Genomic DNA, 27,754 nt, shown 5'->3' with positions numbered 1-27,754 from the left:
TTTATGTATTCCAAATGCTTTCCCTGATTCACAGATAAAACTTTTCTGTACAATTGAAGCTCTGCTGCTATTTTATCTGGGTAGTGAGAGCAGCACTTTGGTAATGGATATTACTTCTGTTGACCTAATTCTTTCAAGTGTACTTTGATGTTATATTCTTATTACATTACCCCATAATGTTATATGCTTATTGCTTCTAGGCCACATTCTCTTGCTATCTTGATCCATGGTGCTTTCAACCAAAATGGTCATTATATTGATTGATGCTTGTTTTTGAATTCTGACCATTATTTTCTTGGTGCTCTGTTTCTAGTCATGCCCATAAAAACACTGTAATGGAAGTGAAATTAAACCTCAATGGCAATTGGCTACTCACGGCTTCACGTGATCATCTCTGTAAACTTTTTGACATCCGAAACCTGAAAGAAGAGCTTCAAGTCTTCCGTGGTCATAAGAAAGAAGCCACAGGTCCGTGACTGTTATGCTTGATTGTTTTATGACTCTTACCTGTAGCATTCACAGACCCAAACAATTTTGTCTTTTCCCTTGTTTCTGTTTACAGCTGTGGCCTGGCATCCTGTGCACGAAGGGCTTTTTGCCAGTGGAGGATCAGATGGTTCTTTGTTATTCTGGCATGTTGGGTGTGTAACGTTTATGTATGTATGCAAGGGCTGGGGATGTAGCTCAGTGGTAGAGCTCATGCAGCACTGCAAAAGAAAGAAGTATCACACACAAAATATTATATTTTTCATGGTATAAAAGTGGCATTTGGGGCTGGGGCTATAGCTTAGTAGCAGAGCCTTTGTTTAGGATGCACAGGGCACTGGGTTCAATCCTCAAAATAAAGGCGTTCTGTCCATCTACAACTACAAAAACAATTTTTAGCAACAAAAGTGGCATTTTATTCTAGAAATCAGAGATTTGGTGGTTCAGGACTTTGGATACGGCACAGCAGGGATGGTTCCTCTGCTTCTTTGTGTTTGAAGCCCCTGCTGGGATGACATGAAGGCCAGGCTGTACTTGGGCACTGTGTACTAGAGTACATGGCCTCTCTGTGGTAGAGGCTTCTGGAAGTATGAGCTCTTAGAGAAGGAGTGTATTCAGAGACTCAGGTAGAAAGTGGGAGATCTTTTCTGGTCTCTGAATCATACACTGTAAATTTTGTCACATTCTGTTGATTATCAGTAAGTCCAGGAAACAGTATATTTCTATGAAGAGAGCACTTGAATGTGTGTAAGCACGATAAAGTTTCCTATTTTTTCTGAGTGTTAGTATGTACTGTATTAGTCTGCCTACAGTTTTAAATTCTGTAAATCCAGCTTAGAATAAAAAAATGTAGCACTTCTACTTTTGGCTGTGGAAATTGTTAAGGGAGAATGAAATAGCATTCTTAGTCTCTTATTGGTAAAATAATTTTTGAAGCGTTTACCCTTCTGCTTCTTTTGTCTTTGAATAAAAGAAGGTATTTTTGATGACAAGTCAGTACCTCTGAAACATCCAGAATTGACTAGATTTAAAGTAACAGGCATTGATAGCTTTGTTTTAAGGCTAAAAGAAAATTAGCCTTTCTTCATTAACTTTTGTGAAAAGGACTTCTTTCTTTGTGCTGTTACAGAGTAGAGAAGGAAGTGGGTGGGATGGAGATGGCCCATGAAGGAATGATCTGGAGTCTGGCTTGGCATCCTCTTGGACATATTCTCTGCTCAGGCTCAAATGACCACACTAGGTAAGCTTTATAGTGAAAACAGCAAGGGATTATTGTACTTATAGAACAGTGAGAAATAAATATTACATGTTTATTTTTGTTTATTGATGGATATACTAATTTGTATTTCAACTTGTCTTTAAAACATTTTTATAGTGTTTTATAAATATTTTTGTTGCAATATGGAGATTGTATATTATACATGACTTTGGTTGTTTGAATCAATTTTTTGCCTTATTATTAAAATTTTTGTTTTGCCTTCTTATTAAAAAAATTTTTTTTCCCATATTTTAAAGTTTGAGAAGGAAAGAATTATAAAAAATCTGTTGTGTGTACCAAGGAACTGGTGTATACCACACTATTAATTTTCCATAACAACACTGAAACTATGTTCCTTCTCTCTTCCCATTACTTTTATTTTTTAATTAATTTTTAATTTGTTTTAATTAGTTAAACATGATAGTAGAATGCATTTATGCATTTTGATATATCATACATAGATGGGATATAATTTCTCATTTTTCTGAGTGTACATATTGCAGAATCATATTGGTCATGCAGTCATATATATACATAAAGTAATAGTGTCTGTTTCATTCTACTATCTTTCCTATTCCCACATCCCCTCCCCACCTACCCCCGCTTCACTTCCCTCTACCTAATCTAAGGTAACGCAATTCTTCTCTAATGTCCCCTGCCTTATTGTGAATTAACAGCCGCATATTAGAGAAAACATTCGGCCTTTGGTTTTTTGAGATTGGCTTATTTCACTTAGCATGATATTCTCCAACTCCATCCATTTACTGGAGAATGCCATAATTTCACTCTTCTTTAAAGCTGAGTAATATTCCATTGAGTATATATATCTCATTTTCTTTATTCATTTATCTATTGAAGGACACCTAAGTTCCAAAGTTTAGCTGTTGGGAATTGAGCTGCTATAAACATTGACGTGGCTGCATTACTGTAGTATGCTGATTTTAAGTCCTTTGGGCCATTACTTTTATTTTGACAGCAAATTCTGGACTCGAAACCGACCAGGTGATAAAATGCGAGATCGGTATAATCTAAACCTATTACCTGGAATGTCTGAAGATGGAGTAGAATATGGTGAGGCTTGTATATTCATGTTTGAAATGTTGATATTCTGTTATAACAGTGTTAGTATTGGCAATATTATGCAAAACTGACTTTAATAGTTTGATTTATTGGATTATAAATCACCAGAGGCATGATCTGTTTTTATAAAGTATTAATTTTTATTAGCCACTGCTTTCATACAATCTCTGTTTACAGTGAGTATATTATTCTTTGTAGATGACCTTGAACCTAACAGCCTGGCAGTGATTCCAGGGATGGGAATACCAGAGCAACTAAAATTAGCTATGGAACAGGAGCAGATGGGTAAGAGTAGTTACAGTAGTTGCGTTCATTTCTTATAAAATTTTTGTGGCCCTTTTTTCTTATCTTCAAGACTATTTGTATTGAATGTCACATGATATATGTTGAGAAATGCTGATAAAAGTGATGCAAACTGCATAGTATTTAAAATCTTCCAAAATATGTTCATTGATCAGGTGACCAATTACTTTCATTTAAGGGGCTAACTACTTCTCTTTATGGTTATAGGGAAGGATGAATCGAACGAAATTGAAATGACAATTCCAGGTTTAGATTGGGGAATGGAGGAGGTGATGCAAAAGGATCAGAAAAAAGTACCTCAGAAGAAAGTTCCTTATGCAAAACCTATTCCTGCTCAGTTCCAGCAGGTAACTAACTAAAAATGACCCCTTCCTCACCCACTTTCTCATTGTGAAATTGTGGTTAGTTTGTTTAATTGACATTGAAAATTAGGTCTCTCTTGGATCATCTCATCTATGGAACGTGTTTGTGTACTGTGGACTCTTCTCCTTCACATATTCCTATATTCCCAAACATAGTTCTCATCTGCTGCCTTGCAGAATTACTTTGTTTACCATGAATCTTCTCTCATTCTTTTTTCCTCATCTACTTATTTTACTAAGTTGTCAGGAATAAGAGGTGTGGGTCAGAAAGTATATTGACTATTTTCTCTATTGTCTGTCTTATATGTCTTGTGCTTTGCAATGTGCCCTTTTGAAGAGAATGGCAAGCTTTTCTTTTTTGAGAACAGGTCTTGCTACATTGCCCAGGCTAGTCTTAAACTCTTGGGCTCAAGCAGTCCTCCTGCCTCAGCCCCCTGAGTGGTGGAACTACAGTTGCAGGCCACAATACCTAGCTAAGCTTTTCATTCTTACTAACTGGGATCTTTCAGTTTTTATCATCTTGGTAATTTCCATCTAGTAATGCACTAGTCTTATTCCATTCCCGAGTCACTAAGAATTTGCATTAGAAATAAGAACAGTTTAGCAGATTGGGTTGAGCAGATGACATCACAGAATGGTTTTCTCATCCTATTATTATAATTTTCATATTTGAGTATATTTTAATGCTTCTTTTCCAAGGCCTGGATGCAAAATAAAGTTCCAATCCCTGCTCCAAATGAGGTGCTGAATGACAGAAAAGAGGACATTAAATTGGAAGAGAAGAAAAAAACACAAGCGGAAATTGAGCAAGAAATGGCCACGTTACAGTATACCAATCCACAGCTTTTGGAGGTATGTGAAGCTTTTTATTGAGGTGCTAGGTGATCTAAGAAAGCAGTGACAAATGTTTTTATTGATGTGCTCTTAAAGAAAGGGAAGGGTCTCAGGTGGGTCTGACAAGCTCCGTGATTTCTTACTGCTGTATTAGGAAGCTAGTTTCTAAAAGAATCCTTTTTCATAGACTTTTAAAACCATCAGTGGAGCAGCAAGTACACCCAAGTTAAATACACCTTTTTAACAGAAAAGATAAGGACAACATGATTTTAATTTGGATTCTTTTATTTACTGTAGGTAAACGAATTTTTCCCTTTTTTTTCAACTAGCAGTACAGATGGCTCGTTCTTACTTTCCCACCTATGACAGCTATCAGGATGACAAAATAGTAATAAATTATTGGGGTTTTTCCTGCTCAAGATAAATATAAATAATCCTAAAAGGAAGTAGTCTGAGGGAGACTGCAGCCTAAATACTGGATCATTATGAGTGGCCTCTGGACATTTGAGTGTTGCAGTGGACTCTGGTTACCACTGGGCCATTAAGAAGTTAAGAAGTTTGTATATTTTGAGGTTTCCTTGATGAAGTACTTGATAGCAATATTGTCATCTTGGAGGGTTCTGGCTTAATTCTTTTTTCTTTCTTTCTTTCTAGCAACTTAAAATTGAAAGACTTGCGCAGAAACAGGCTGAGCAAATTCAGCCCCCTCCCTCATCTGGCACTCCTCTCCTTGGACCCCAGCCCTTTCCAGGACAAGGTCCAATGTCTCAGATTCCTCAAGGTTTTCAGCAGCCCCATCCATCTCAGCAGATGCCAATGAACATGGCTCAGATGGGGCCTCCAGGTCCACAGGGACAGTTTAGACCCCCTGGACCTCAGGGACAAATGGGACCACAAGGTCCTCCACTGCATCAGGGAGGTGGGGGGCCTCAAGGATTCATGGGACCACAAGGGCCCCAGGGCCCACCCCAGGGGCTACCAAGGCCTCAGGACATGCATGGGCCCCAAGGAATGCAGAGGCACCCTGGACCTCATGGCCCTTTGGGACCTCAGGGGCCACCTGGACCACAGGGTAGTTCTGGTCCTCAAGGTCATATGGGTCCTCAGGGTCCACCAGGCCCACAGGGTCATATAGGACCTCAAGGTCCACCTGGTCCCCAGGGCCACTTAGGCCCACAGGGGCCTCCTGGTACTCAAGGAATGCAGGGACCACCTGGTCCCAGAGGAATGCAAGGACCTCCGCATCCTCATGGGATACAAGGTGGGCCAGGGTCTCAAGGAATCCAAGGTCCTGTTTCTCAGGGGCCTCTGATGGGATTGAATCCAAGAGGAATGCAGGGGCCTCCAGGTCCCCGAGAGAATCAAGGTCCTGCTCCCCAAGGGATGATGATGGGCCATCCACCTCAAGAGATGAGAGGACCTCACCCTCCAAGTGGACTGCTGGGACACGGCCCTCAGGAAATGAGAGGTCCTCAGGAGTTGAGAGGCATGCAGGGGCCTCCACCTCAAGGATCAATGCTGGGCCCTCCCCAGGAACTTCGAGGTCCTCCAGGCTCACAAGGTCAGCAGGGACCGCCCCAGGGCTCTTTGGGACCTCCACCCCAGGGTGGCATGCAAGGGCCCCCTGGACCTCAGGGACAGCAGAACCCGGCAAGAGGGCCACATCCATCTCAAGGGCCAATACCATTCCAGCAGCAGAAAACACCTCTGCTAGGTGATGGGCCCCGCGCCCCCTTCAATCAGGTACTGTTTATTTCTAACTTGTAGGCATTAATAACACATTGGGGAAATATACTCTGCACTTGAAGCAGTATTGCTGAGAACAGTGAAAAGTAATCAGAGCTAGGTGTAGCCATTTCTCTGCAAGTGATGGTGGTGTAAAATAATAGCATCCTGGCTAAAGAAGGAAGTAATGTCTGAAGAATTAGGATATACTAGAAATTTTTCAAGATCAACTTTGAATTGAATACAGTTTATTGTCCCAGGGAACCCAGAGCTATGGCTTTAAGGAGGAGACATGTTATGTTGTACATATCTCAGGTTGTCCTGCTCCGCTTTTTGCATTCTTTACTTTGTAGCCCAGAGTTGCATGGGCCTGAAAGCAACCAACCCATGCCTGACCTATCTTCCTGCTTTTCTTTTAAAGAGAGTGGGGGATATTTATATACTGTAGACTGTGTATCTCACTATTTTTATCTTAGTGAATGCCTTCACAGATCTACAATTCCAGAATGGACCATTCCAAAATGGTGACCCTTTGGATGAAATTCTATTCAAGTTGTTTGCAGCTCTTTTTCTTATTTTTGGTACCAGGGATTGAACCCAGGGGTACTTAGCCACTGAACCATATCTCCAGCCCTTTTTAGTATTTTATTTAGAGACAGGGTCTCCCTGAATTTCTTAGGGCCTCACTAAGTTGCTGAGACTGGCTTGAACTCAGAATTCTTCTACCTCAGCCAGCCTCTGGCACTTCTACACCCATCTGTTTTCAGCTTTCATATTAAAGTATTTGCAGGGAAGTGTATTTCTGTAAATATTTCCTTGGTCCATTTTCAAGAGCTCTTATATTTTGTTTTGTTTTGTTCTTTTTGGAATAGGGGATTGAACCCAGAGGTATGTTACCATTGAGTTACATTCCCAGCCCTTTTTGTTTTTTTTATTTTAAAACAGGGTTTCACTAAGTTACTGAGAGCGTCATTAAGTTACTGAGGCTGATCTTGAATTTGTGATCTTCCTTTCTCAGCTGGGATTATAAGCATGCACCACTGTGCCTGGCAAGGAGGACTGTTTTTGTCATCTGCATTTTATTTCTCATTTGCTGATGAGAAATGAGGAGAGTTGTGAGGAGAGTTGCTTGGGGAATATTATAAATCTGCTTGGCGTGAATGGATTCAATACTGTTTTGCCATGTGGGTTCTGAAGCTCTTAGTCTGAAGGCATTATTTGGATGCAGACAACTAGGTTTAGTCCCTGAAGTCCGATATGGGAAAAAAGTGAGCGAGCTAATGTTGACTCCCTGAGTTGTCATTGGAAGCCACTGAATTACCAGCGATAGGGGATGTTACAGATTCTTCATGTAGGAAATGTGGTCATTTTTTTTTTTCTTCAAGCATCACTGAGAATCTATAATCTAAAGATAACCATCAGATTTATTGAACTAAGTAAATAAATAAATTATATGGTATTATTCAGATCTTCCAGAACTTAAAAATGTCAGATTTTTATTAGGCATTTTTCAGAATTTAGGATGAGTTCAATAAAAATCTAAGATTGCAATATGACCTAAATTGCCCTAAAACTTGATGTTTTTAAAATTCATTGAGTATTTGTGTTTGTATATGTAACATTTACTTTCTAGGTTATTTTCCTTTTTTTTTTTTTTTGATGGTCAATTAACAGTTTTCATTTAGAAGGATTTTAAAAAATGAAATTTAACTAGTATATTATGACTGAAATTATAAACATGCCAAATTTAAGAGAATAGGCCCAAATTTCTGGAATAGTTCAGTAAGAGTTTTCATTGTCCATATATTAAGATTTTTATATGTGAAAAGCATGGCAATTCTAAAATTTTAGTTGACCTATAGAACTGGTAGAGTGAATCAGAAGATTTGACATTGGTATAGGTATTTCAAATCTCAGAAGTTGCCTGATCAAAAATCTTTGCTTATATTTTTCATATGCTGAAATCTGTTTTTCTTCACTTTGACTAGGCCAATTATTTAAACCAGTTGTTTCCATGGTCTAATTAAGTGAACTTGCTTTCAAGGCTTTTAAGTAGCAGCATGAAAGATGTTAATTAGAGCTGTCCTGGACCAAAAGTGGGCAGGCAATGAAGCAGTATACTAATTACTGGCATTCCGTTACTGATGGCCTTTTTTTTTTTTTTTTGACAATGAATATTTTTTTATTTGTTGATTTTAGATATACTTGACAGTAGAGTATATTTTGACATATGTACATGGAGTACAACCCATTCCAATTAGGATCCCATTCTTATGATTGTACATGATGTGGAGTTATACTGGTTGTGTATTCATATATGAGCAAAGGAAAGTTATGTCTGATTCATTTTCCTTTCCCTTCATTCCCCTTTGTCTAATCCAGTGAACTTCTATTCTTCCCCTTTTCACCCTCCCTTGTTTGGGGTAAGCATTCACATATCAGAGAGAACATTTGGCTTTTGTTTTTTGGGGGGACTGGCTTATTTCACTTAGCATGATAGTCTCCAGCTCTATCCATTTACTTGCAAATACCATAATTTCATTCTTTATGGCTGAGTAATATTCTATTGTATGTGTGTCACATTTTCTTTATCCGTCCATCTGATGAAGGACACTTAGGTTGGTTCCATAGTTTAGCTATTGTGAATTGAGCTGCTGTAAACATTGATATGGCTGCCTCACTGTAGTATGCTGATTTTAGGTCCTTTGGTATAAACGGAGGAGTGGGATAACTGGGCCAAATTATGGTTCCCTTTCAAGTTTTCTAAGGAATCTCTATACTGCTTTTCATAATGCAGTTTACAATCCTACCAGCAATGTGTGAGTGAACCTTTTCCCCCACATCCTTGCCAACATTTATTGTTACTAGTATTTTTTTTTTTGGTGGTGCTAGGAATTGAAGCCAGGGCTTTGTGCGTGCAAGACAGCATTCTACCAGCTGAGCTATATCCCCAGCCTCTAATGGCCATTTTTAACTGCCAGTGATAGCACTCCTAGTAGGGCTGTTAGTAGATTGGGACCTGAGAGCAATTTTGCTATTAGTTTTTTTGAAACTGTGCTTTCATAGTAGGTTCAGTCACTAATTTTTTTTTTTTAATGAAAGAATGACTAGGTGTATTTTTATTTACTTATGTATTTGTTTGTCAAGAGACTTGATCCATGGGGCTGGGGTTGTGGTTCAGTGGTAGAGTGCTTGCCTGGCACCTGTGAGGCACTGGGTTCGATCCTCAGCACCACATTAATTTAAATAAATAAATTGTGTCCATCTACAACTAAAAAAAATAAAAAAGAGACTTGATCTAAGGTTATTGGGCTAGGCAATCAGATATGGCTAGATAAAAATAGAGAATATTAGGACTAGGGACAAGGTGGGATTGAGCTCCAAATCATAAGCAATGAGACTATGAAAATAAGAGCTGCAAGTCTGTATCAAACAGAAGCTGGAGGAACCAAATGAATCCAGCATGATGGATGAAGGGGCTGGACCTAGCATGAGCAGTAGGTGTTGAGCAATGGGGTTGTTGGAGAGCAGAGATAAGAGGGAAGCAAAAGAGAAGCCAGGAAGAATGCCTTTCTAATCTGTGTACTCCTAGGGTAGGAGAGCTCAGTCCTGATGTTACTTAGACATTCCTTACTTTCTGTCACGGGTAGGATTCATGGGTGTCACAGCAGAGTTTGATTGTCCTGGCAGATTGGTAAACCTTTACTTTTGCCAGAAGTTAATAAGACCTTTTCAGAGTGGTGTATTGTTTTCTAACTTTCCATTAAAGTTCTTACTTGGCATTACAAAAAACAAACAAACAAACAAACAAAAAAACACTGGCTCTAAATAAACCTGTTAGCAGGTTTAAAATACAAGTGCTTTCTTTTATTACGGCATGAAAAGTATCTTCTTTCTCCCATTTTAGGGACAATTTTATTCTAGTGTCACTAAATATTTAGTGCTGCAGGCTTTGGGGCAACCTAGTATTTTTATCTTGTTACATGATAATGCATTTGAAGCACAAGTCTATGATTTCACATTCCCACTTTGAAAACATCTTTTCAGGAAGGACAAAGTACAGGCCCCCCGCCCCTCATACCAGGCTTAGGACAACAGGGAGCACAAGGTCGCATCCCCCCTCTGAACCCTGGACAAGGACCTGGCCCTAACAAAGGTAAATATCTGCTTGGCTGAATAAGAGATTGTTTTCTACATCCAGCATATACATTTTATAGTTAATAGATGTTTTTGTTTGTAAGTAATTAATAGAATGGTCTTTTGAACTGCTGGGGGAAATAAGGGTATGGCCATTTCAGATAATAGCTGTATCTTATGTTGTTTTTATATGTGTGTTTAGTTAGGCAACAATGCTGGCCAAAGGATCTGAGCTCCTCATCACCAGATATGGTGGTGTCACCACCAGACAGGTTTTGGCAGGAGCATGTGTGCTGCAGGCTGGCCTGTCCCCTGCCTGGAGTGGAAGTGGCTCCTGAGCTCATGAAATGCAAGTGCGCATTCATCATCCTCAAGAGCTCAACTGTTTCTACTTAATTTTTTTGTCAGGGTAAAGGAGTCAGGATTTTAACAGTGTTTATCACCCCAAATTATGTCTTATGGTAAATTCTTTAACAATTTTCATTGTCCTACACCATTTGAAAAGAAGAAAGCGATGTATTAATGTGTGGTGCCTCAGGTTGTTGATATATAAAGTGAAGGGATGAGAATTGTCAGCAATAGCTGTGGGGCTTATGAGCTGATCCCCAAAACTGAAAGAGGTATGCCAGCACCAATGGCCCTAGTTGGGCTGACCTACTGCATGTTGCACCCTCTCACCCCACCACCTCAGAACTGGAGGGCAAAATGGGGCAGTGCTATTAAGAGAGTTGGGGTTGGGGATGATACTGAGGAGTGTGGACCAAGGGCAGTTAGGAAACAGAATTTTATCAGATTAAGAGAAGTCTTTGTTGGCATTTGTAGCCCTGGAATTTTGGAAATTTAGAGCTCAGCCTTGAGTTTATGTGAGATTCAGAGGTAGGATAGGGTGAGGTCAAGGAATTGGAGAGTGTTTATTTCTAACTCATTACATGAAAGTGGTAGTGGAGGATATTCAGGAGAGAGGTGACTCATAGGGAGAGAATGAAAACACTGAGAGCCATCTCTGAGACTTGGGGACCCTAAGAAAGTCTAATCCCCCAAATACTGTCATCCACAAACTGAGAGCTGCTTCTCTTCCTTTCCCTACCCTGTATCTGTCTCCACTAGTCTCCTTCTCCTTGCTCTTCCCCTTTCTCTCTACTCATCCCACCCCCACACCCCCTTTTCCTCCTCTTTCTCTTCCCAGGGACCAAAGGTTGAAGGGAGAGCTGAGAAAGTGGCCCTTCCATCCCCTACTGGATTAACCTCCATTGCCACCCATCGCCAGTGCCACATCCCTTCTTATTTGTAGTGGTGGGTTTCTTTTCTTGGAAGCAGGGTACTTTAAACAAGTAGAGATAATGGGGGGATTAATAATCATAGGTAAGTCCAAATGCAACATTTGCAGCTTTCTCAGACCAGAGGAAGGCCATGTCTAATAAGTTGAGGTAACATCAAGTCAGAGAAGGCCTTAGCTGCAGGAACACACAGAATTGAGTGTCCTATATTCCAGAGGGAAGTGGATCAAAGATATTTGCAAACTGAACAGAGACTACCTTAGGAAAGGGCTTGCCTCAGCATGGAGAAGACAGCCAAGGGGAAAGAAGGGACAGACTGAGCTAGAGAGACTCTTTCTAATGGCATATTTTTATACTGAGATGTTTAAGCTTTTATTCATGTTGAACGGTTAGGAAGAATTGAAATGACCAAGAAAAAGTGAAAGGGAGGGAGATGGCAAAGAATTATGGCTGACTGTGTTACACTGAGAGGGTCATCTTATTGCCAGGGAACATCAGTAAAAAGCATGAGTTGGGCAAGTAGAAGGATTTCATTCTTAAACTTAAGGTTTGAATTGTTTTTCCTATACATATGTTTAAACCTGGGGCCTTATACATGCTAGGCAAGTGCTCCACCAGTAAACTATATCCCCAGCTCATAAAAACTTAATTGTTTTAGCAGAGTGCTTGCCTTGCATGGATGAGGCCCTGTGTTTTCTTGCAGGCCTTAGTACTGCAAGGAAAAAAAACACTCTTGTTTCAGAAGCAAGAATCTCTTTGCTACCTCCTTTTAAAAAATGTTTTATTTAAATTGTTTGTTGGCAGAAAGTAGGTGTACATTTGCAGTGGCTACTGTAGTTAGCTCAGTAGACAGAAAAACAGTTCCTTCAGAATCAGGAGATAGACTAATTTAACCAGTACATATTCATTTCATTGGACTTTCCCTTTTTTATTAAGCTCTGCTCCCCCACTCCTCCCTTGCTGGAAGTCAAACCTAGAGTCTCGCGTGTGCTAGGTAGGTGCTATCTTTAGTGGATTCCCAAACTCTGCCTTCAAAGAATGGTGCTAATATTGTAAATGAGGGACATCTTTGCTAAAATGGGGTGGAAAAGGTGTTCTTGTAAACTCAAACAAGCACAGCAAGGCTGTGTGGTCACCAGGCAGTTATTAGAGGTGCCCATGGTTCCATGAACCTCAAAGAGCAATGTGTTGAGATTTCTCATATTAATGAAGGGATCAAGTTAAATGAGTCAGGGGTTAAAGGGGTGGCATTTTGGGTGGTAGCAGTGTAGACCTGGAACCTTATAATGACCTTGGTAGCTTTCTGAAGTACAAAGGAGGAATTACTTTTCTCTGATGTGCCCTCTTGAGTGTGGAGCCACTGACCCTAATGAAATCATTGAAAGAATAGGTATGGGGAAGGGAAGCTCATTCTCATGCTCCGGAGGCTCTCTCAGATGTTTTCTAGTATATACTAGGAGGTAGATACTGCTGGTCTCATTTGATATTAATTGTTTGCCTGAGGTCAATCTACTTAGCTACTGAGAGGTGAAGCTGAATTCTGTATCCAGAGCCCATGGTATTTCCATTGTATGGTGCCTCGGGGATACTGTCTTCTAAGTATGCTGAGAACCCAGAGGGAAAACATTCTTATACATCCTGAAACGTCGAGATGCTGCAGGTCAGACCTGTGTTGGCAGGCTTTCTGGATGTCATGGTAATGGTCAGCTTTCTTTCCTTCAGGTGACTCCCGTGGCCCTCCAAACCATCACCTAGGCCCGATGTCAGAGAGGCGGCATGAGCAGAGTGGTGGCCCTGAGCATGGGCCTGAGAGAGGGCCTTTTCGGGGTGGCCAGGACTGCAGGGGTCCCCCTGACAGGCGTGGCCCTCACCCTGACTTCCCCGATGACTTCAGCAGACCTGACGACTTCCACCCCGACAAGCGCTTTGGCCACCGCTTACGTGAATTTGAGGGGCGAGGAGGACCTTTGCCACAGGAAGAGAAATGGAGGCGAGGGGGCCCTGGGCCTCCGTTTCCTCCTGATCACAGGGAATTCAGCGAGGGAGATGGCAGGGGTGCTGCCCGAGGCCCTCCAGGGGCATGGGAAGGCCGCAGACCTGGAGAGGAGCGCTTCCCTCGGGAGCCCGAGGACCCACGTTTTCGAGGGCGCAGAGAAGAAAGGTGGGACACATACTGCGCAAGTCCACCGCCTCTTCCCTGGGGCCTTTTATCAGTTCTCTCCACAAAGGTCTCTTTCCTCTTTCACTGGGCGAGAGTACTACACTGGTTACTAACCCTGTCTTCTCTAGGTTTTGCATTTAGGCTTAAACAACATTATGCTTTGTGTTTTTGTTTTTTTAGTCTTTACAGTTTAGAGATCTTTCTCTTTATATATTTTTTAAAATTCTTTTTTAAAAAGAGATGGTGATCAGTATACTATGAGAGGGTCTTGGATCTGTATTAAAAATTTCTAGGTTCACTTTGATTAAATGATGAAATGAGAGCCAGATACCTAAATTGAGATTGTGAAATAGATGCAATTCTTATGTAATTGCCAAGTTAAATGGAACTGAAAAGTAAACTTCCTGTTAAGCTTAGATCCGGCTTGAAAAAAACAAAAGAATAGAAAAAAACAAAACAAAACAAGAATTGGGATAATCTCAAGTAAGACTCAGAATAATTAGTGATGATGTTGAATTTTGCTCTGTGTCAGGCACTGACACTTCATTTGATTGGTACATGGAATCCATGAGCTAGGTGTTACTTTGAGCATCCTAAACAAGGGATCAGACAGAATCAGGTGGGGCTAGACTTTCTGGGTCTTGTAAGTGTAAGGGTTAAGAGTCAGGCCCCTGTGTCCAGCAATTCTATCTCTACTGTCCTTCAGGCATTGTCCCTTGTCCTCTTACTCTGTGGTGTTTTGTTTTCTTTTTGTGCACAGTAGCCAGTGGTGCTCTTATCACTGAGCTATATCCCAAATCCTTTTCATTTTATAAGTTTGAGATGGAGTCTCACTAAGTTATCCAGGCTGGCCTCAAACTTTTAATCCTCCTGCCTCAGCCTTCTGAGTTGCTGGGATTATAAGTGTACACCATTGTGAAGTATTGGCCACCTTCATGCTTTGGGGATATGTTAGAAAAGAATTGCTGATAATAATTTGGCCAGGAAGGGTAAAATAGCAAGGGCTAAGGGAAACAGCTATTGGGTTTAAACAAACAAACAAACAAACTTTTTTTTTGTGGTGGTGGGGGTTGGACCTGGGATTGAACTGAAGGGCACTAAACCACTGAGCCACATCCCCAGTCTTTTTGTATTTTATTTTGAGACAGAGTCTCACTGAGTTGCCTACACCCTCGCTAAATTGCTGAGGCTGGCTTTGAACTCGTGATTATACCTGTAATCCCAGTCTCCTGAGCCTCTGGGATTACAGGTGTGCACCACTGCATCTGGCCCCCCTTTTTTTTTTTTTTTTTTTTTTTTTTTAATTTTTACATGAGAGAGAGAGAGAGAGAGAGTTTTTAATATTTATTTTTTAGTTTTCGGCGGACACATCTTTGTTTGTATGTGGTGCTGAGGATCGAACCCGGGCCGCACGCATGCCAGGCGAGCGCGCTACCGCTTCAGCCACATCCCCAGCCCTGCATCTGGCCCTTTTTAAAAATAATATCTAGGTATTCTCTTTGAAATAAGAACTTGGCATCTGCATAACTTCCATGATTTCTTGACTTTCTGATCTTGGGCAGAATTTCACATTATTATTCTTTTGTCTGAATTTATGTCATATTTCCTCTGTCAGTGACAGACCCACAACCTATACCCTTTCACAGCTTTGTGCTGCTCTTCAAACATGCCAGATATGTTCCTACCCCCAGATTTCTGTACTCACTCTTCCCTATTCCAGGAACACACTTCAGATATTTGTGGTTCACTTCAGGTTTCTGCCCACCTTTATATTTCATTGTAACTCATGGCACTGCTTGACATTAAGTCATACACACTTTGTTCTCCAATATCTGAGGGGTATTGGTTTCCCCATGCATGCCATTTACATCCTTCCAAATACTTTTAAATCATTTCTAGATTGCTTCTAATACCTAATACAATATAAGTACTGTGTAAATAGTTGCTGTATATTTATTTAAGGATCAATGACAAGAAAAAGTGGTCTGTAGATATTTAGTAGAGACACAATTTTTTTTTTAATTGCAGTATATGATTTGTTTAATCCCAGTTGTGGATACAGAGGGTGGAATGTATTTCTTTATTGCATGTTTCTCCTGTAAGCACATCAACTTCCCACTATCTCCTCAGCCCCTAGAGCAGTAGTGGCAGCATGATGTAGGTGCTCAGTGATCATCTTCAATAAGTGGACCTGTTTGTTAATCAGGAGAGTGATTTGAGAGGGTCAGTCCATTAGAATGTATATTTTTCTGCTTTGACTACCATAACAAAATACCACAGGCTGTGTGGCTTACATGGCAGGAATTATTTTCTCACATTTCTGGAGCCTGGAAGTTTTAGGTCAAGGTGCAGTAGGGTTGGTTTCTGGTTAGAGTCCTCTTCCTGACTTGGAATCTTACGTATCTTCACATTAGGGGGTTGGGGAGTTCTCACTTTTATCTCTCCTTATGAGCGTTCTATTCCCACTACCAGGGCTCCACACCCATCATTTGATACAGATGTAATTACTTCCAAATACCATCATGCTGCTGATGAGAGCTTCACCATATGAATTTTGTGGGAACAAATATTTAACCCACAACAGAAGGTATTTTCTGGTAAGGGGAATTAGACCCTCTGGATCCCTTTGTAACTAGGGCAATGGTACAGCAGATGCCTACACATAAGAAGAATCCTGCTGAATTTCAAGGAAACAATGCCCCTTACTGTGACTTGTTTTAGCCCACTTACCTCTCCTCATCTTGTCTAGTCACATCCTCACCCTGGTTTATTATCTTTGCCAGTGTCCTAGGCACACCTGCCTTGCTTCAGGAAGCATGATTTGGTAAAGTCAACTCAGGCCAAAAAGGTTATTAAAAACAAAGCTGGAGGGAAAGGTGGAGGGCAAGAGAAAGCTGCTCCCCCGCCTTTTATTTTATTTTTTTTTAATTTGAGATGGAGGTGGATCTCAAAAGTTGCTGGGGCTGACTTTGAATTTATAATTCTCCTACCTCAGCCTCTGGAGTCATTGGGATCATAGGCATGCTCCACGGTGCCTGGCTCTAAAGAAACCTCTTTTAAGCAGAGTGCCAGGGATCAACTGAGGAGTAATGGAATTAGAAAATCACCTCTGTTAGGAGCAATCACTGTCATAACTTGATATAAGCAAGGATTGGCATTGGGTGTCAAGACTTTTGGGGAAAAGATTGTGGGGAAGCAAGATCACCCCACAGATTACTTATCAATTGCAAAGGAGAAGATGTACCTTTGTAGCAACAAAATCTGGTTGCCACCACACCTTTGCATTATCAACAAGGAGACAAACTGGTATCCTGAGGTCTAAGCAACCATTGCCAAAAGTGTGTAACCTGGATCTAGTCATGAGAAAATAATCAGGTAGATTCAGATTGTGGGGTGTTCTATAAAACATCTGGACAGACCCTCACAAACCCCTAGGTCATTAAAGACAAGATATAGGAGGAGACCAAAGAGACATGACTACTAAAATAACAATGTGTAGTCATGACTGAATTCTACTGAGAAACAATTGGCTCTAATTGATGTTTTGGGGACAGCTGGGGAAGTTACAGCTGGACTGTATGTTAAATAATATCACATATTACTGAGAATGACAATGATATTATGGTTAGGCAGAAGGAAGTTCCTGCTCTTGAAAGAAACACTGAAGTATTTAGAGTTGAAGCATCATGTTGTTGGCCTCTGATTTTCAGACGGTTTAGAAAACACATTTGTAAGTAGATAATATAAAGCACCCATAGCAAAATGATGAATCTAGGTAAAGGGTCTATGTGGGTTCATTGTACTATTTCAACTTTACTGTTAGTATGGAAACTCTAAGCAAAAGATAACTGAATGGAAACTCAAGAAAGAGCAGAAGGCATGGTTGAAAGGAGGCCACACACAGGAAGGACAGCACATGTAGACAGGCCTATGCCCAGCTCCTTCCAGCCCTTTTGGCAGTGACTGACCTCTCTTGGTATGCTTGTACACCTTTTTCTGGTTGCAGGTCACTTTCTCTGTTCTCCCCTAGGCTTCCTTATAACCTTTCTGCTTCAGCAGTATTCTCAGCCAACTTAAGACTCTCAATTGCAAGGTTCCTGAGAGTAAAAGGAAAGTTGTCCACCCACTAGGGCACCAGATTGCTAGCCAACCAGTTCATGGGCCATCTGAAGGCCAGGTGCCCCCTGCATGCCAGTCAACAGTAGACTGGGGCCACTGGGGCAGCTCATATCAGTTGGGCCTGCCCCAGGTGAAGGCTGTGGACAGGTTACAGAGCCCACACTCCGAACCATGTCCAGGACAGTTGGCTAGCATAATCTGCACCCCCTTTTTCCTGATTATGTAAGTAACACATGTTCATCATAAAAACACAGATGATCACTAGGCACAGTGGGAGGAGGCTGAGCCTAGGTGTTGGAGACCAACGGCAACATAGTAAGACCCCGTCTCAAAAATGTAGATGATAATGAAAAGCACTTGGGAGGCAGTGACAGAGAGCCCGGGCTGAGCATCCAGACTGTCTTGAATTCATATCATAGCCTTTATTTCCTGTGTGTCCCTAAATGACTTTAGTTCTCTGGGCCTCAGTGTGCTCATCAGAAGAACAGAGCCAGAGGAGAGGCACCGCAGTGGTTGTTGTCAGGAGGAACTGCAACCAAGTAATATGTGGAAGGCACTTGGCATGACATAGGCACCTACGAAGTGCCGATCACTCTTACTCTTCCTAAAAGCAACCTGAAGTAACCTCACATTCTGCAATGTTTTTTTCCTGTCTGCTTTGGCCTCTGATATTAGGATTTGTAAAATGAATATTTTAAAAAAATATGGTCGCAATTTGTTTTTCTCCCCATTGATGTTGTATATAACACATCTCCAACATACGTAGAGGGTATTCCAGGAGATGGATGTTCTGTTTTTTCTTTATAGCTTCAGAAGAGGAGCACCCCCAAGACATGAGGGTCGTGCCCCACCCAGAGGAAGGGATGGTTTTCCTGGTCCTGAAGACTTTGGTCCAGAAGAGAATTTTGATGCTTCTGATGAGGCAGCCAGAGCACGAGATCTCAGAGGCCGAGGTCGAGGTGCCCCACGAGGTGAGCAGTGTGGAGGACACCTGGTCTGGAGGGATAGGTGGTTGTGAGCACAGCTGGACAGTCTGTGAGCACAGTATTGTTTGCTCTGCTTTGTAGGAGGAAGGAAAGGTTTACTTCCCACCCCTGACGAGTTCCCTCGCTTTGAAGGAGGACGGAAGCCAGACTCCTGGGATGGAAACCGAGAGCCAGGTGGGGAAGAAGTGCTTGTTGAATGTCTCGGGCTTACACTAGACCAACAGTTCACAAAGTGGGGCCCAGGAGCCCTCCACATCCTGTCTTTTCCAACTTGCATCTCCATGGTGGCCGAGTTGCCTTCCTGTCTTTCCAACACGACATTTTATCTTAGTAGATAGAATGTAGAAGTATTGGGAGAATCCAATCCTTTTTTCTCTTAAGCCAAACAGGAAAGGAACTTGTTTAAATATAAAATAATACCACTCTTTTCACTGAGTTTTCTTGTTTTGGAGAATAAAGTTAAATGAATTGAAAATTGCTTTTAATTGCTAACACTGTAAATATTAGTAAATATAAGTCTCATTAAGGGAATCTGTTTGGGTTCCTCAACAGTTTTTAAGATTGTAGGATGTTCTGAGGCTAAAACATCTGAGAATCACTTACCTGAACTATATTTTCCTTCAGGTGCATTGATTTCTAATCTTGGCCTTTCTTATGTAGTTATGGTGTGACTTACACCTGGCCTATTAAGCATATGTTTCCTGTGTGAAACGAATGGTGGTTCTCAAGTTCCTCTGTGTCTTCTGTGGTATCATTTTCATCAGCTTTTGGTCACAGCTTACTGTAATGTCATTATCAGATTCTTAGCCTCATGGATCTGTGTTCTTATTTCAGGACCAGGTCATGAACATTTCCGTGATGCTCCCCGCCCTGATCATCCCCCTCATGACGGTCATTCCCCAGCCAGCAGAGAGCGCTCTTCTTCTCTACAAGGCATGGACATGGCATCCCTGCCACCCCGAAAGCGCCCCTGGCATGATGGGCCAGGCACTTCTGAGCACAGAGAGATGGAGGCTCCAGGGGGCCCTTCTGAGGACCGAGGAGGCAAAGGTAAAGAGAGACTAGTGATTCCAGTTCAGGAGTTGCAGTGGGAGGGAGGCCTGGTCTGTGCCTGTCCCATGTACCCCTACTAGGGTACCTCGGGTCTGTTCTCCATTCTGACCTCTGGGGCTAGGCTCTGAGGAGGCATATGCTCCCAAATGTGGTGCAGATCAAGGTTTGCTTGGGTTCACACCACAGATGGATGGAGCAGCCTCTGGTGACTGCAAACTCAATCCTGCAGTCTCTGGTTACTTCTAGGAATCTCTGGTTTGTCACGGTTTCCACTTCAGCTCTTTGCTGAAGGGTCTCCACACTCTCCCTCTGCCAGACTTGCTTTCTGGAGACTCCTGATCTGATTGGCCTCCACTCATGCCTGCTTGGAGCCCTCATGTGTGTCCTCAGCAGAAGGGGATGAGTTATCCTCTTCCAGCTTCAGTGTTGCTTTTTTCAGCTTGAGCCAGAGAGGACATCGCTTACGCTCAAATCACAAGACTTGGAGGAACATGGCCTGCAGGAGGTGTTTCCAGGACGGCAACAGATTCTCTTTACACCTCAAAACATTGAATCTTTATCTTAATGAAGGTGGTGCTATCTTAAGCCAGGAGCAGTAGTTACTGAATGTTAACCACAAGTCTGGCTTCAGGTTGAGCTGGGCAGTGGCATATGTGGTGTGGTTTGGGAAAGACAGCTGCTTAGTGTCCTAACATCATGTGCTTCCTGCCCCAAGTTCACTTGCCTTATGTTTGCAGTCCCCCCATTACAAAGTTCTGCCTTCTTTTCTTTTCTTTTCTTTTCTTTTCTTTTCTTTTCTTTTCTTTTCTTTTCTTTTCTTTTCTTTTCTTTTCCTCCCCTCCCCTCCCCTCCCCTCCCCTCCCCTCCCCTCCCTCCTTCCTTTCTTTCTTTTTCCTTTCCTTTCCTTTCCTTTCCTTTCCTTTCCTTTCCTTTCCTTTCCTTTCCTTTCCTTTCCTTTCCTTTCCTTTCTCTTCCTTCCTTCCTTCCTTCCTTCCTTTCTTTTCTTTGTTTTGAACCCAGTGACACTTAGTCTCTGAGCCACATTCCCAGACTTGTTTTGTATTTTATTTAGAGATGGGGTCTCGATGATTTGTTTTAGCACCTTGCTAAATTGTTGAGGCTAGATTTGAACTTGCGATCCTCCTGCCTCAGCCTTCCGAGCTGCTGGAATTATAAGTGTGCGCCACTGTGTCTGGCTGCCTTTTGTTCTTGACAGTTGTTTGGGTCTTCTCAGAGCAAAACCCTCAGAAATTACTTATATAGCCAAGTGTAGTGGTGCAACTGTTAATCCCAGCAGCTTGGGAGGTTGACACAGGAGGATCGCAAATTCAAATCCAGCCTCAGCAATTTAGTGAACTTAGTGGGGTCCTAAGCAACTCAGTGAGACCCTGTCTTTCAATAAAATACAAAAAAGGGCTAGGGATGCTCAGTGATTAAGGCCCCTGGGTTCCACCCCTGGTAACCCCACCCCCACCCGCCCAAAATAAAATGAGTCATGTATCACCAGATCTTGCCCACTCAAATAGATATCTTGTTACTAGTCTTGGATGAATTCTTGGGCACTCAGGACATCTTTGCATGTTCCCTGGCTAAGGACATGTAGCTGGTATGGAAATGATATACATGATGGCATCTCTGCCCAGCTACCCTCCAGTCAGCCTGTGCTGCTTTGTGAGAAGAGAAGCCATAATATTTGGCCAGCTCCCTTGATCTTGCATCTCAGCTACATTCAGCTTCTATTCAAAATTTCAAGATAAAGTTGGCATTAGTGATCTGAGAGCACATTATGGGAGAGATGGGACCAAATACTATCATTTCATGAGAAAAGTTTTTTTAAAGACAATTTTAGGGCTGGAGTTGTGGTTCATTGGTAAAGCGCTTATCTGACATGCATGAATGAGGCCTTGGATTCTGCCCTCAGCACTGTATATAAATAAATAAATAAATAAATAATCAATCCATTGACAACTTAAAAATATATTTAAAAAGAAAATTTTAATAATACCTAACATTTATGTGTCTGAGTCTGAAACAAACCCATCCCTAGGAGAGATAATTTTGAGAGGCAGTGTTTTTCAAGAAACATTCTATTTTATAAACTATGTAAAAGGAAGCCAAAGCACCAAATGTTATGGGACAATCATAGTCAACGCTGAGTCTAGCTGGAACCTTGTTATTAAGAGCAGCAGTGGTTTGTGTATCTTAGTTGCTTCCAGAGTTTAGTCACTACTTTTGAAACCTTTCCTCAAACACCCCAATGCACAAGAGAGTGAAGATACACTTCCCATAGTTTGGGCACCTGGCCCAGTGTATTATGAATTTCCCTGGGGTGCTCCATACTTATCTCTTGGCTTCCTGTCATCTGCAGCACAGCTTTGGGGGACCGTGGCCTCGAGCCAGGATGGGATGAAGTAGTGGTCAGGAAGAGGCAGAGGCATACCCATTAGTGGTCCACTGTCATTATACAGTGAAGTTTGTGCTAGAGTTATTGATTAGCAATCTCTAATATAAAAAGTCATGTTTGATATCAATGTTTCATTTCAGGCCGAGGAGGCCCGGGACCTTCTCAGAGAGTGCCAAAATCTGGGCGTTCCAGCTCTTTGGATGGAGACCACCATGATGGATACCATAGAGACGAACCTTTTGGGGGTCCTCCAGGCAGTGGCACCCCTTCTCGAGGGGGCCGGAGTGGCAGTAACTGGGGTAGAGGGAGCAACATGAACTCTGGCCCACCAAGGCGAGGTGCTTCAAGGGGTGGTGGAAGGGGTCGGTAGAAGTGGGTACTAGGCCTCTCTGGACAGTATTTAAGAACTTGTGGACTTACCAAGTGAAACACAAGGAAGCCCGCACTATTGTAGCCCTGAACTCTTCTGGGGTAGCTGAGTCCCAGGAGCCCCTCATGAGGTCTTCAAGATGAAGAGACTGCTGCCAGCTACCCAGAGTAGCTAGACTTGTTTTGTCCTGTCCACCCTCATTGCCCTAACTCCCAAGTTGTTTTTGTGAAGATAAAGCTGGAATCTTTTTTTTTTTTTTTAAGTGTCACGAGACATGGAGCACCTCCACAACTTTAAGTTCATGTCCAATTGGAAATTTGTTTCTATATATGTACAGTTTGTCAGAGAAAAAAACATTAAGTTGTTTTTGTATGAATACAGAATGTGATTTACGCAAGAATTAACAGAAAAACAGTTGTGAAGTGCTTGCCTTAAGGAAATCTTTGGTTTCCGTTGTATCTAATCTGCTGAGGGTCGTACAGTTATTACTGATGTAAATGAGGAGACTTGAGACTTGAGGGAACAGGTAGGTTATCTAATTTCATTTGTGAACTTGGTGCTTTTTAACATTCTATCTGAATATTCTTTCATACCGTTTTTATTGTACAGTGAGGAATACTTTAATGTAGTTCAAAAGCCTCAGACATGCTCTGACAGATGGAAAATTATACTCAAGAAAAAAATCTGGCTGTCCAACTATGGGCTCTTGGGTACATCTCCCGGTAACCACACTTTAGATTGGAATTGCTTTGTTTTGATGAGAAAAACCTGGGTTTAAGTTAGAGGTTAACTACATACATCCTTTTGAAAACTTTTAAAGCCATTTCACACACTAAGCTGAAAAGGAAGGGACTGAAATATCTGTTTTGCAAAACCTCAATTCTTCTTCCATACTAGCTTTGTGGAAATACCAGTGTTTAAAGGAGAGAATAGTTTTTAGAGTAAGCTAAAACATTCTTGTCAATGGTGAATTCCTGTCATGTATTTAAGAAATGTTTGGTTTAATTTGGATTGAAAGTCAAAAATTCAGTTAGAGAGACCACTTGTTATGCTGGTGATTTTATAGTAAACTTTTTATTACTAAAAGGGCAGTCCTGTAGCTGTCTTAACATCATTATATTGCCAGCTTCAGTTTGGCAATGGAGACAGACAGGTGTACTTGGCAGGCTTAATAGTGCTGGAGTCTCAGTGGTTGCTCAGGAAAGGGACACTGACATAGTTGGATAGCATACAGAAATAGGAACTGGCTGTATTAGTGGGAAAAATGATAAAGGCCAAGTTTTTTCTGTGGTGTGAGAAAAATGTCAAGTACATTTTTGGGTTATTACAACCTAAAGATTCCAAGTAAATAATTCTCATTTTACTTCAAAATTAAAAACATTTACCCGCACCCTACTATTAACACACTATTAGGAGAATCAGCATTGCTTTAGGTTTATGGATATTCTTTATTTGTCCTCCACTTGTATAGCATTAGTAAAAGAAATCATAATCAAATTCTAGGAAGCTAAAAGGATCCAGAGACCAAATCCTCATAGAAATTAGGTTCCCTTCCTTCATGTGGAATTATTAGCATTTAGAATTTAACTTTATAACTGGTTCCTGGGAAAGCAGATACCCAGATCACATTTTGAGAATGAATTTAGAGAAAAACAGAAATCTCTACATTATACATTTATTAAAATACTCAGAAATATAGTATGTATGGCATTTTAAAACATCATTGTCCAAATAAATACAAGATAAGGTGCTTTGAAAACAAGATTTTCAATGAATTGAGAAAATACTGGACATTTTTGTTTTTTTGCTGTACTAGGGATCCACCCAGGGCCTTGGGCATGCTGGGCAAGCTTTCTACCACTGAGCTACATCCCCAGTTCTTTTTATTTTGAGACAGGATTTAGCTAAGTTGTCTAGGCTGACCCTGAATTTGGGATTCTCCTGCCTCAGCCTCCCAAATAGCTGAGATTACAGGCATGTGTCACTGTGTCAGGCTGAAAACAAGAATTTTTAAAATCCTGGCTTAAGAACTACAATAGCATCAATATAAAAATATGTCAAAACACTAAAATCCTCAGCCATGCATATTCTAGAGAAATTTAAAACTAGAATAGAAATTTAACTAGGAGACTAGAAAGAGCAGTCAATGGCACAAGTCTTTCCCATTATAAAAATAACTTACTCCTGAAAACTTGAATGTACCTTTTTGAGGTAGATAACCCTATTTATTAATAGGGGAGGAGGCAGTATTGGCAAGTACTAAGCGGGGTGGTAGCTCACAAGCCCACCTGTGGATGTTGGTCACTTCAGTCAGTATCATATCTTGGATATCTAGGACATTATCAGGACAGAAAAATGTACATTTGGGGACTGGAGGAAGAAGCAGTGCTCTTCTGCTGCTTGACACAATATGTTAGGGCAACACTGGAATCCGGTCCCCCCAAAAACAATTATTTTCAAACTGTGAAAGCCAGGGCAACTTTTTGGTGCATTTGGTGGTTATCAACTTTGGCTGAAATGGAATCATCAGAGGAGCTTTAATGTCAATGCCTGATCCCACCTCCAGAGATTCTGAATAAATATAAATAAAGTGTTGCTCTTCGAGTAATTCTGATGTGCCAGTTAAGTGTAAGAACCATTGGCACAGAACTTTTAAATTCTAAATATATTTTACTAGTTTATAGTTAATGGTAAAACCTATAGTTTTTCTGGACCCCTGCTTTCTGGCAATAAATTTAATAGGAAAAAGTAACCACTGAACCTAAAACAAAGGGACTATAGTGAGTATATATGAAAAGCATTTTACACTGTGTTAGGATCACCATGGAAATTGTAAACTACAGGCTAGGATTATAGCTCAGAGGTCCAGCACTTTCCTAGCACATGTGAGGCACTGGTTTCTATCCTCAGCACCACATAAAAATAAATAAAAGTACTGTGTACATCTACAACTTAAAGGAAAAGACAAGTAAACTGTAAACTGCTTTAAAAATGAAATACAATTAGAAGTGATAGTCTGCAGAAATCCATAATTTCCAACAAATATGGGAATTCTGAAAGTAGAATTACCTTCCTGTTCCCAGGATTTGCTAGCCCAGTTCTGCACTGAGACCTCTCCAAGGTTTACCGGCATCTTCCTGGATACCAGGCAACTTGGGGCAGAAAATGTCTCTTTTGTTACCCTACTTTCATATCTAATTCAGGACCAATTTTCCTTTAATGTTACATAAGGCAACAAATTTACAATTTCTCTTAAGACAGTTTACCTCGGTTTTTTCCTTAACTAATTACTTTTTAAAGTCCAGTGGTTAAATGTAGTGCTTAATCTGATACTTTTCTGAGATTCATTTACACTGAAGAGTGAGGGAAAATAATTTCCAAGTCTTAGGTACAGCCACCCCCCCCCCCGCAAAAAAAGCTATTGTAGCTCAACATCTACTACTGGATTAAAAAAAAAATGACAAAATAAAAAGTTAAGCCTGAGAAAAACCACAAAAACAACTAATGCAAAGAGCCGTTCCGTTTTTACTCAGCTCAATCTAAAATCACAGTGCAAAAAGAACTTCTAAGAGCAGCTTCACAGCACCAATTCCACGACAAAACTTCCTTTTCAGAGCACATGCTACTCAGGATAGCACGAAACGGTGAGATCAGGACCACCGGAAACCGCTGGTGTCGCAGTTTGAAACAGCTGCTAAAGATTTACACTCGCCAGCACCGTCTGGACGACGCCTTCGCCCTAAGCGGCAGGTGTCATCAGTACGTTCTGCGGTGGAATAGTCCGGGAGTGGATGGGTGCAGTCTTTGGCTCGGCAGGCGCCGGGTTCTGGGGAGGTTCCGCGTCGTTCCCTGACGGCGCATGTCCAGGGCTCATACCGGCAGCGCATTAGCTAGGCCTGCGCGGCGGCCCAAGCGACCGAGCGCCAGGCGCAGCGCGGTGCCACCGCCCCACGGCAGCAGGCTAGCCAACCAGGCCAGTAGGGCGGCCACCTGCGCGCAGGCGCCCAGCGCCGTGAGCGGCGTACTGCGCAGACCCATCGCCGCGTACAGCGTGGCTCCCAGCGCGGCCGCGTAGAACAGCGCGGGCCTCGACGGCGTCTCCTCGCAGCGTAGCAGACGTCCGCACGCCGCCCCGCCTCGCAGTATCGCGCCGCCGGCGAGAGCCAGCACTGAGCCCAACGACCAGAGCAGCGCGAATTTGCGCGCGCGCAGCAGCAACACTGGCGCGTAGAGTGCCGCCAGACAGAAGCAGAGCGCGGCCAGCAGCAGACAGGCTCCACCCGCAGCCAGCTGCTGCCCGCGCGTCACGCTCGGCAGGCACGCCTGGCTCGCCGCCGCCGGCTCCGTGTGACTTCGCGGCCACGTCCACCGCAGGCCAGCGCGTCCAAGCCACGCTCCCGTCGGTCCGACCCCTGCCGCAGGCTCTTCAGCAGTCTCCGAAGCGAGTAGCTGCTCCGCTTCCGCCGGCCTGCCCGCTTTGCTCTGCGACAGGTAGTCCTGCAGCTGGCGGTGGAGGTCTGCCATCTCCGACGGGACGGCGACGGAGAGGAGGGCTGTCAAGCGCTTCCTGCTTTCCTCGTTTGCGGCAGCAGTGGCTTGGCTAGATGGCGGCGGTTGGTGGACTCTGCGGAAGGGGCGGGGCCTGTGGCGCGCGTGGCCATGCAGGGCAGTCTCTGTGCAGACTGGAGCAGTCTCGAGGTCTGGTCTGCTGGCCCGCCCCGCACCTCTTGCCAGTCGTTCTCTCAGTGCCAGAACCGGTTCTTTGGATTGTAGCCGCTGGACGAGTCCTGGCAGCATTAAAAGTTGGGAGTGTGGCACACAAAGTACCCCTCTGGAAATACTGTCCAGACTGTCAATAGCTACATGGGCTGCTATACTGTGGTATGGAGGGATCTCGTTTCTTAATGCAGCACGCACATCTAGTTATCTCAAAATAAAGTTTTAAAAACGTTTAGACCCACAGAACTAATTTGATTTCTTTGAGAACCAGGTCACAGTTGATAAATGAACGGTTAACACCCACCTCGACCTTGCTTGTCTTCTGGTCTTGGTTTGGGCCAGAGGCCTGGCAAGATCCTCGACCTCTCTACATCCCGTGTGCAAGATGTGGTGGTTCCTCTGCCTCATACCTGGTTTGGGTCTTCAGTGCCTCCGCCCCATCTCCTCACTGATCGCTTGCTTGGTCAGTCCCCTGTGTTC

The 27,754-nt window shown here is 42.4% G+C and overlaps 2 protein-coding genes across 9 annotated transcripts in view; one reads left to right on the top strand and one right to left on the bottom strand.

The window, feature by feature from the left end:
* Positions 1-27,520, top strand: part of Wdr33 (WD repeat domain 33) — a 109,937-nt gene extending 82,417 nt beyond the window's left edge. For 7 of the 8 annotated variants that reach the window (XM_005315867.3, XM_078017275.1, XM_078017274.1 and 4 more), the window contains 14 exons: positions 314-468; positions 563-641; positions 1,616-1,726; positions 2,721-2,815; positions 3,023-3,109; positions 3,335-3,474; positions 4,189-4,341; positions 4,978-6,066; positions 10,096-10,204; positions 13,185-13,623; positions 18,550-18,713; positions 18,810-18,902; positions 19,563-19,778; positions 22,326-27,520. In XM_005315867.3, coding sequence (XP_005315924.1) covers positions 314-468; positions 563-641; positions 1,616-1,726; positions 2,721-2,815; positions 3,023-3,109; positions 3,335-3,474; positions 4,189-4,341; positions 4,978-6,066; positions 10,096-10,204; positions 13,185-13,623; positions 18,550-18,713; positions 18,810-18,902; positions 19,563-19,778; positions 22,326-22,555 — 3,160 coding nt within the window. In that variant the 3' untranslated portion in view covers positions 22,556-27,520. The remainder of the gene's footprint in view (positions 1-313; positions 469-562; positions 642-1,615; positions 1,727-2,720; positions 2,816-3,022; positions 3,110-3,334; positions 3,475-4,188; positions 4,342-4,977; positions 6,067-10,095; positions 10,205-13,184; positions 13,624-18,549; positions 18,714-18,809; positions 18,903-19,562; positions 19,779-22,325) is intronic. The other variant, XM_013363947.4, reaches the window with a different exon arrangement.
* Positions 26,061-27,352, bottom strand: Sft2d3 (SFT2 domain containing 3). The gene has a single exon (XM_005315868.5). It carries the CDS (start codon positions 27,350-27,352, stop codon positions 26,426-26,428), a length of 927 nt encoding a protein of 308 aa, XP_005315925.2. The 3' UTR covers positions 26,061-26,425.
* Positions 27,521-27,754: the final 234 nt, after the last annotated feature.

Source organism: Ictidomys tridecemlineatus, chromosome 7 (assembly GCF_052094955.1).
Source record: "Ictidomys tridecemlineatus isolate mIctTri1 chromosome 7, mIctTri1.hap1, whole genome shotgun sequence".
Lineage (NCBI taxonomy): Eukaryota > Metazoa > Chordata > Mammalia > Rodentia > Sciuridae > Ictidomys > Ictidomys tridecemlineatus.
This window is presented reverse-complemented; position numbering and strand designations above follow the sequence as displayed.

Bases quoted from the DNA above. Each gene is read 5' to 3' on its own strand.
- Sft2d3 (XM_005315868.5), bottom strand. From the start codon at position 27,352: ATGCTGCCAGGACTCGTCCAGCGGCTACAATCCAAAGAACCGGTTCTG.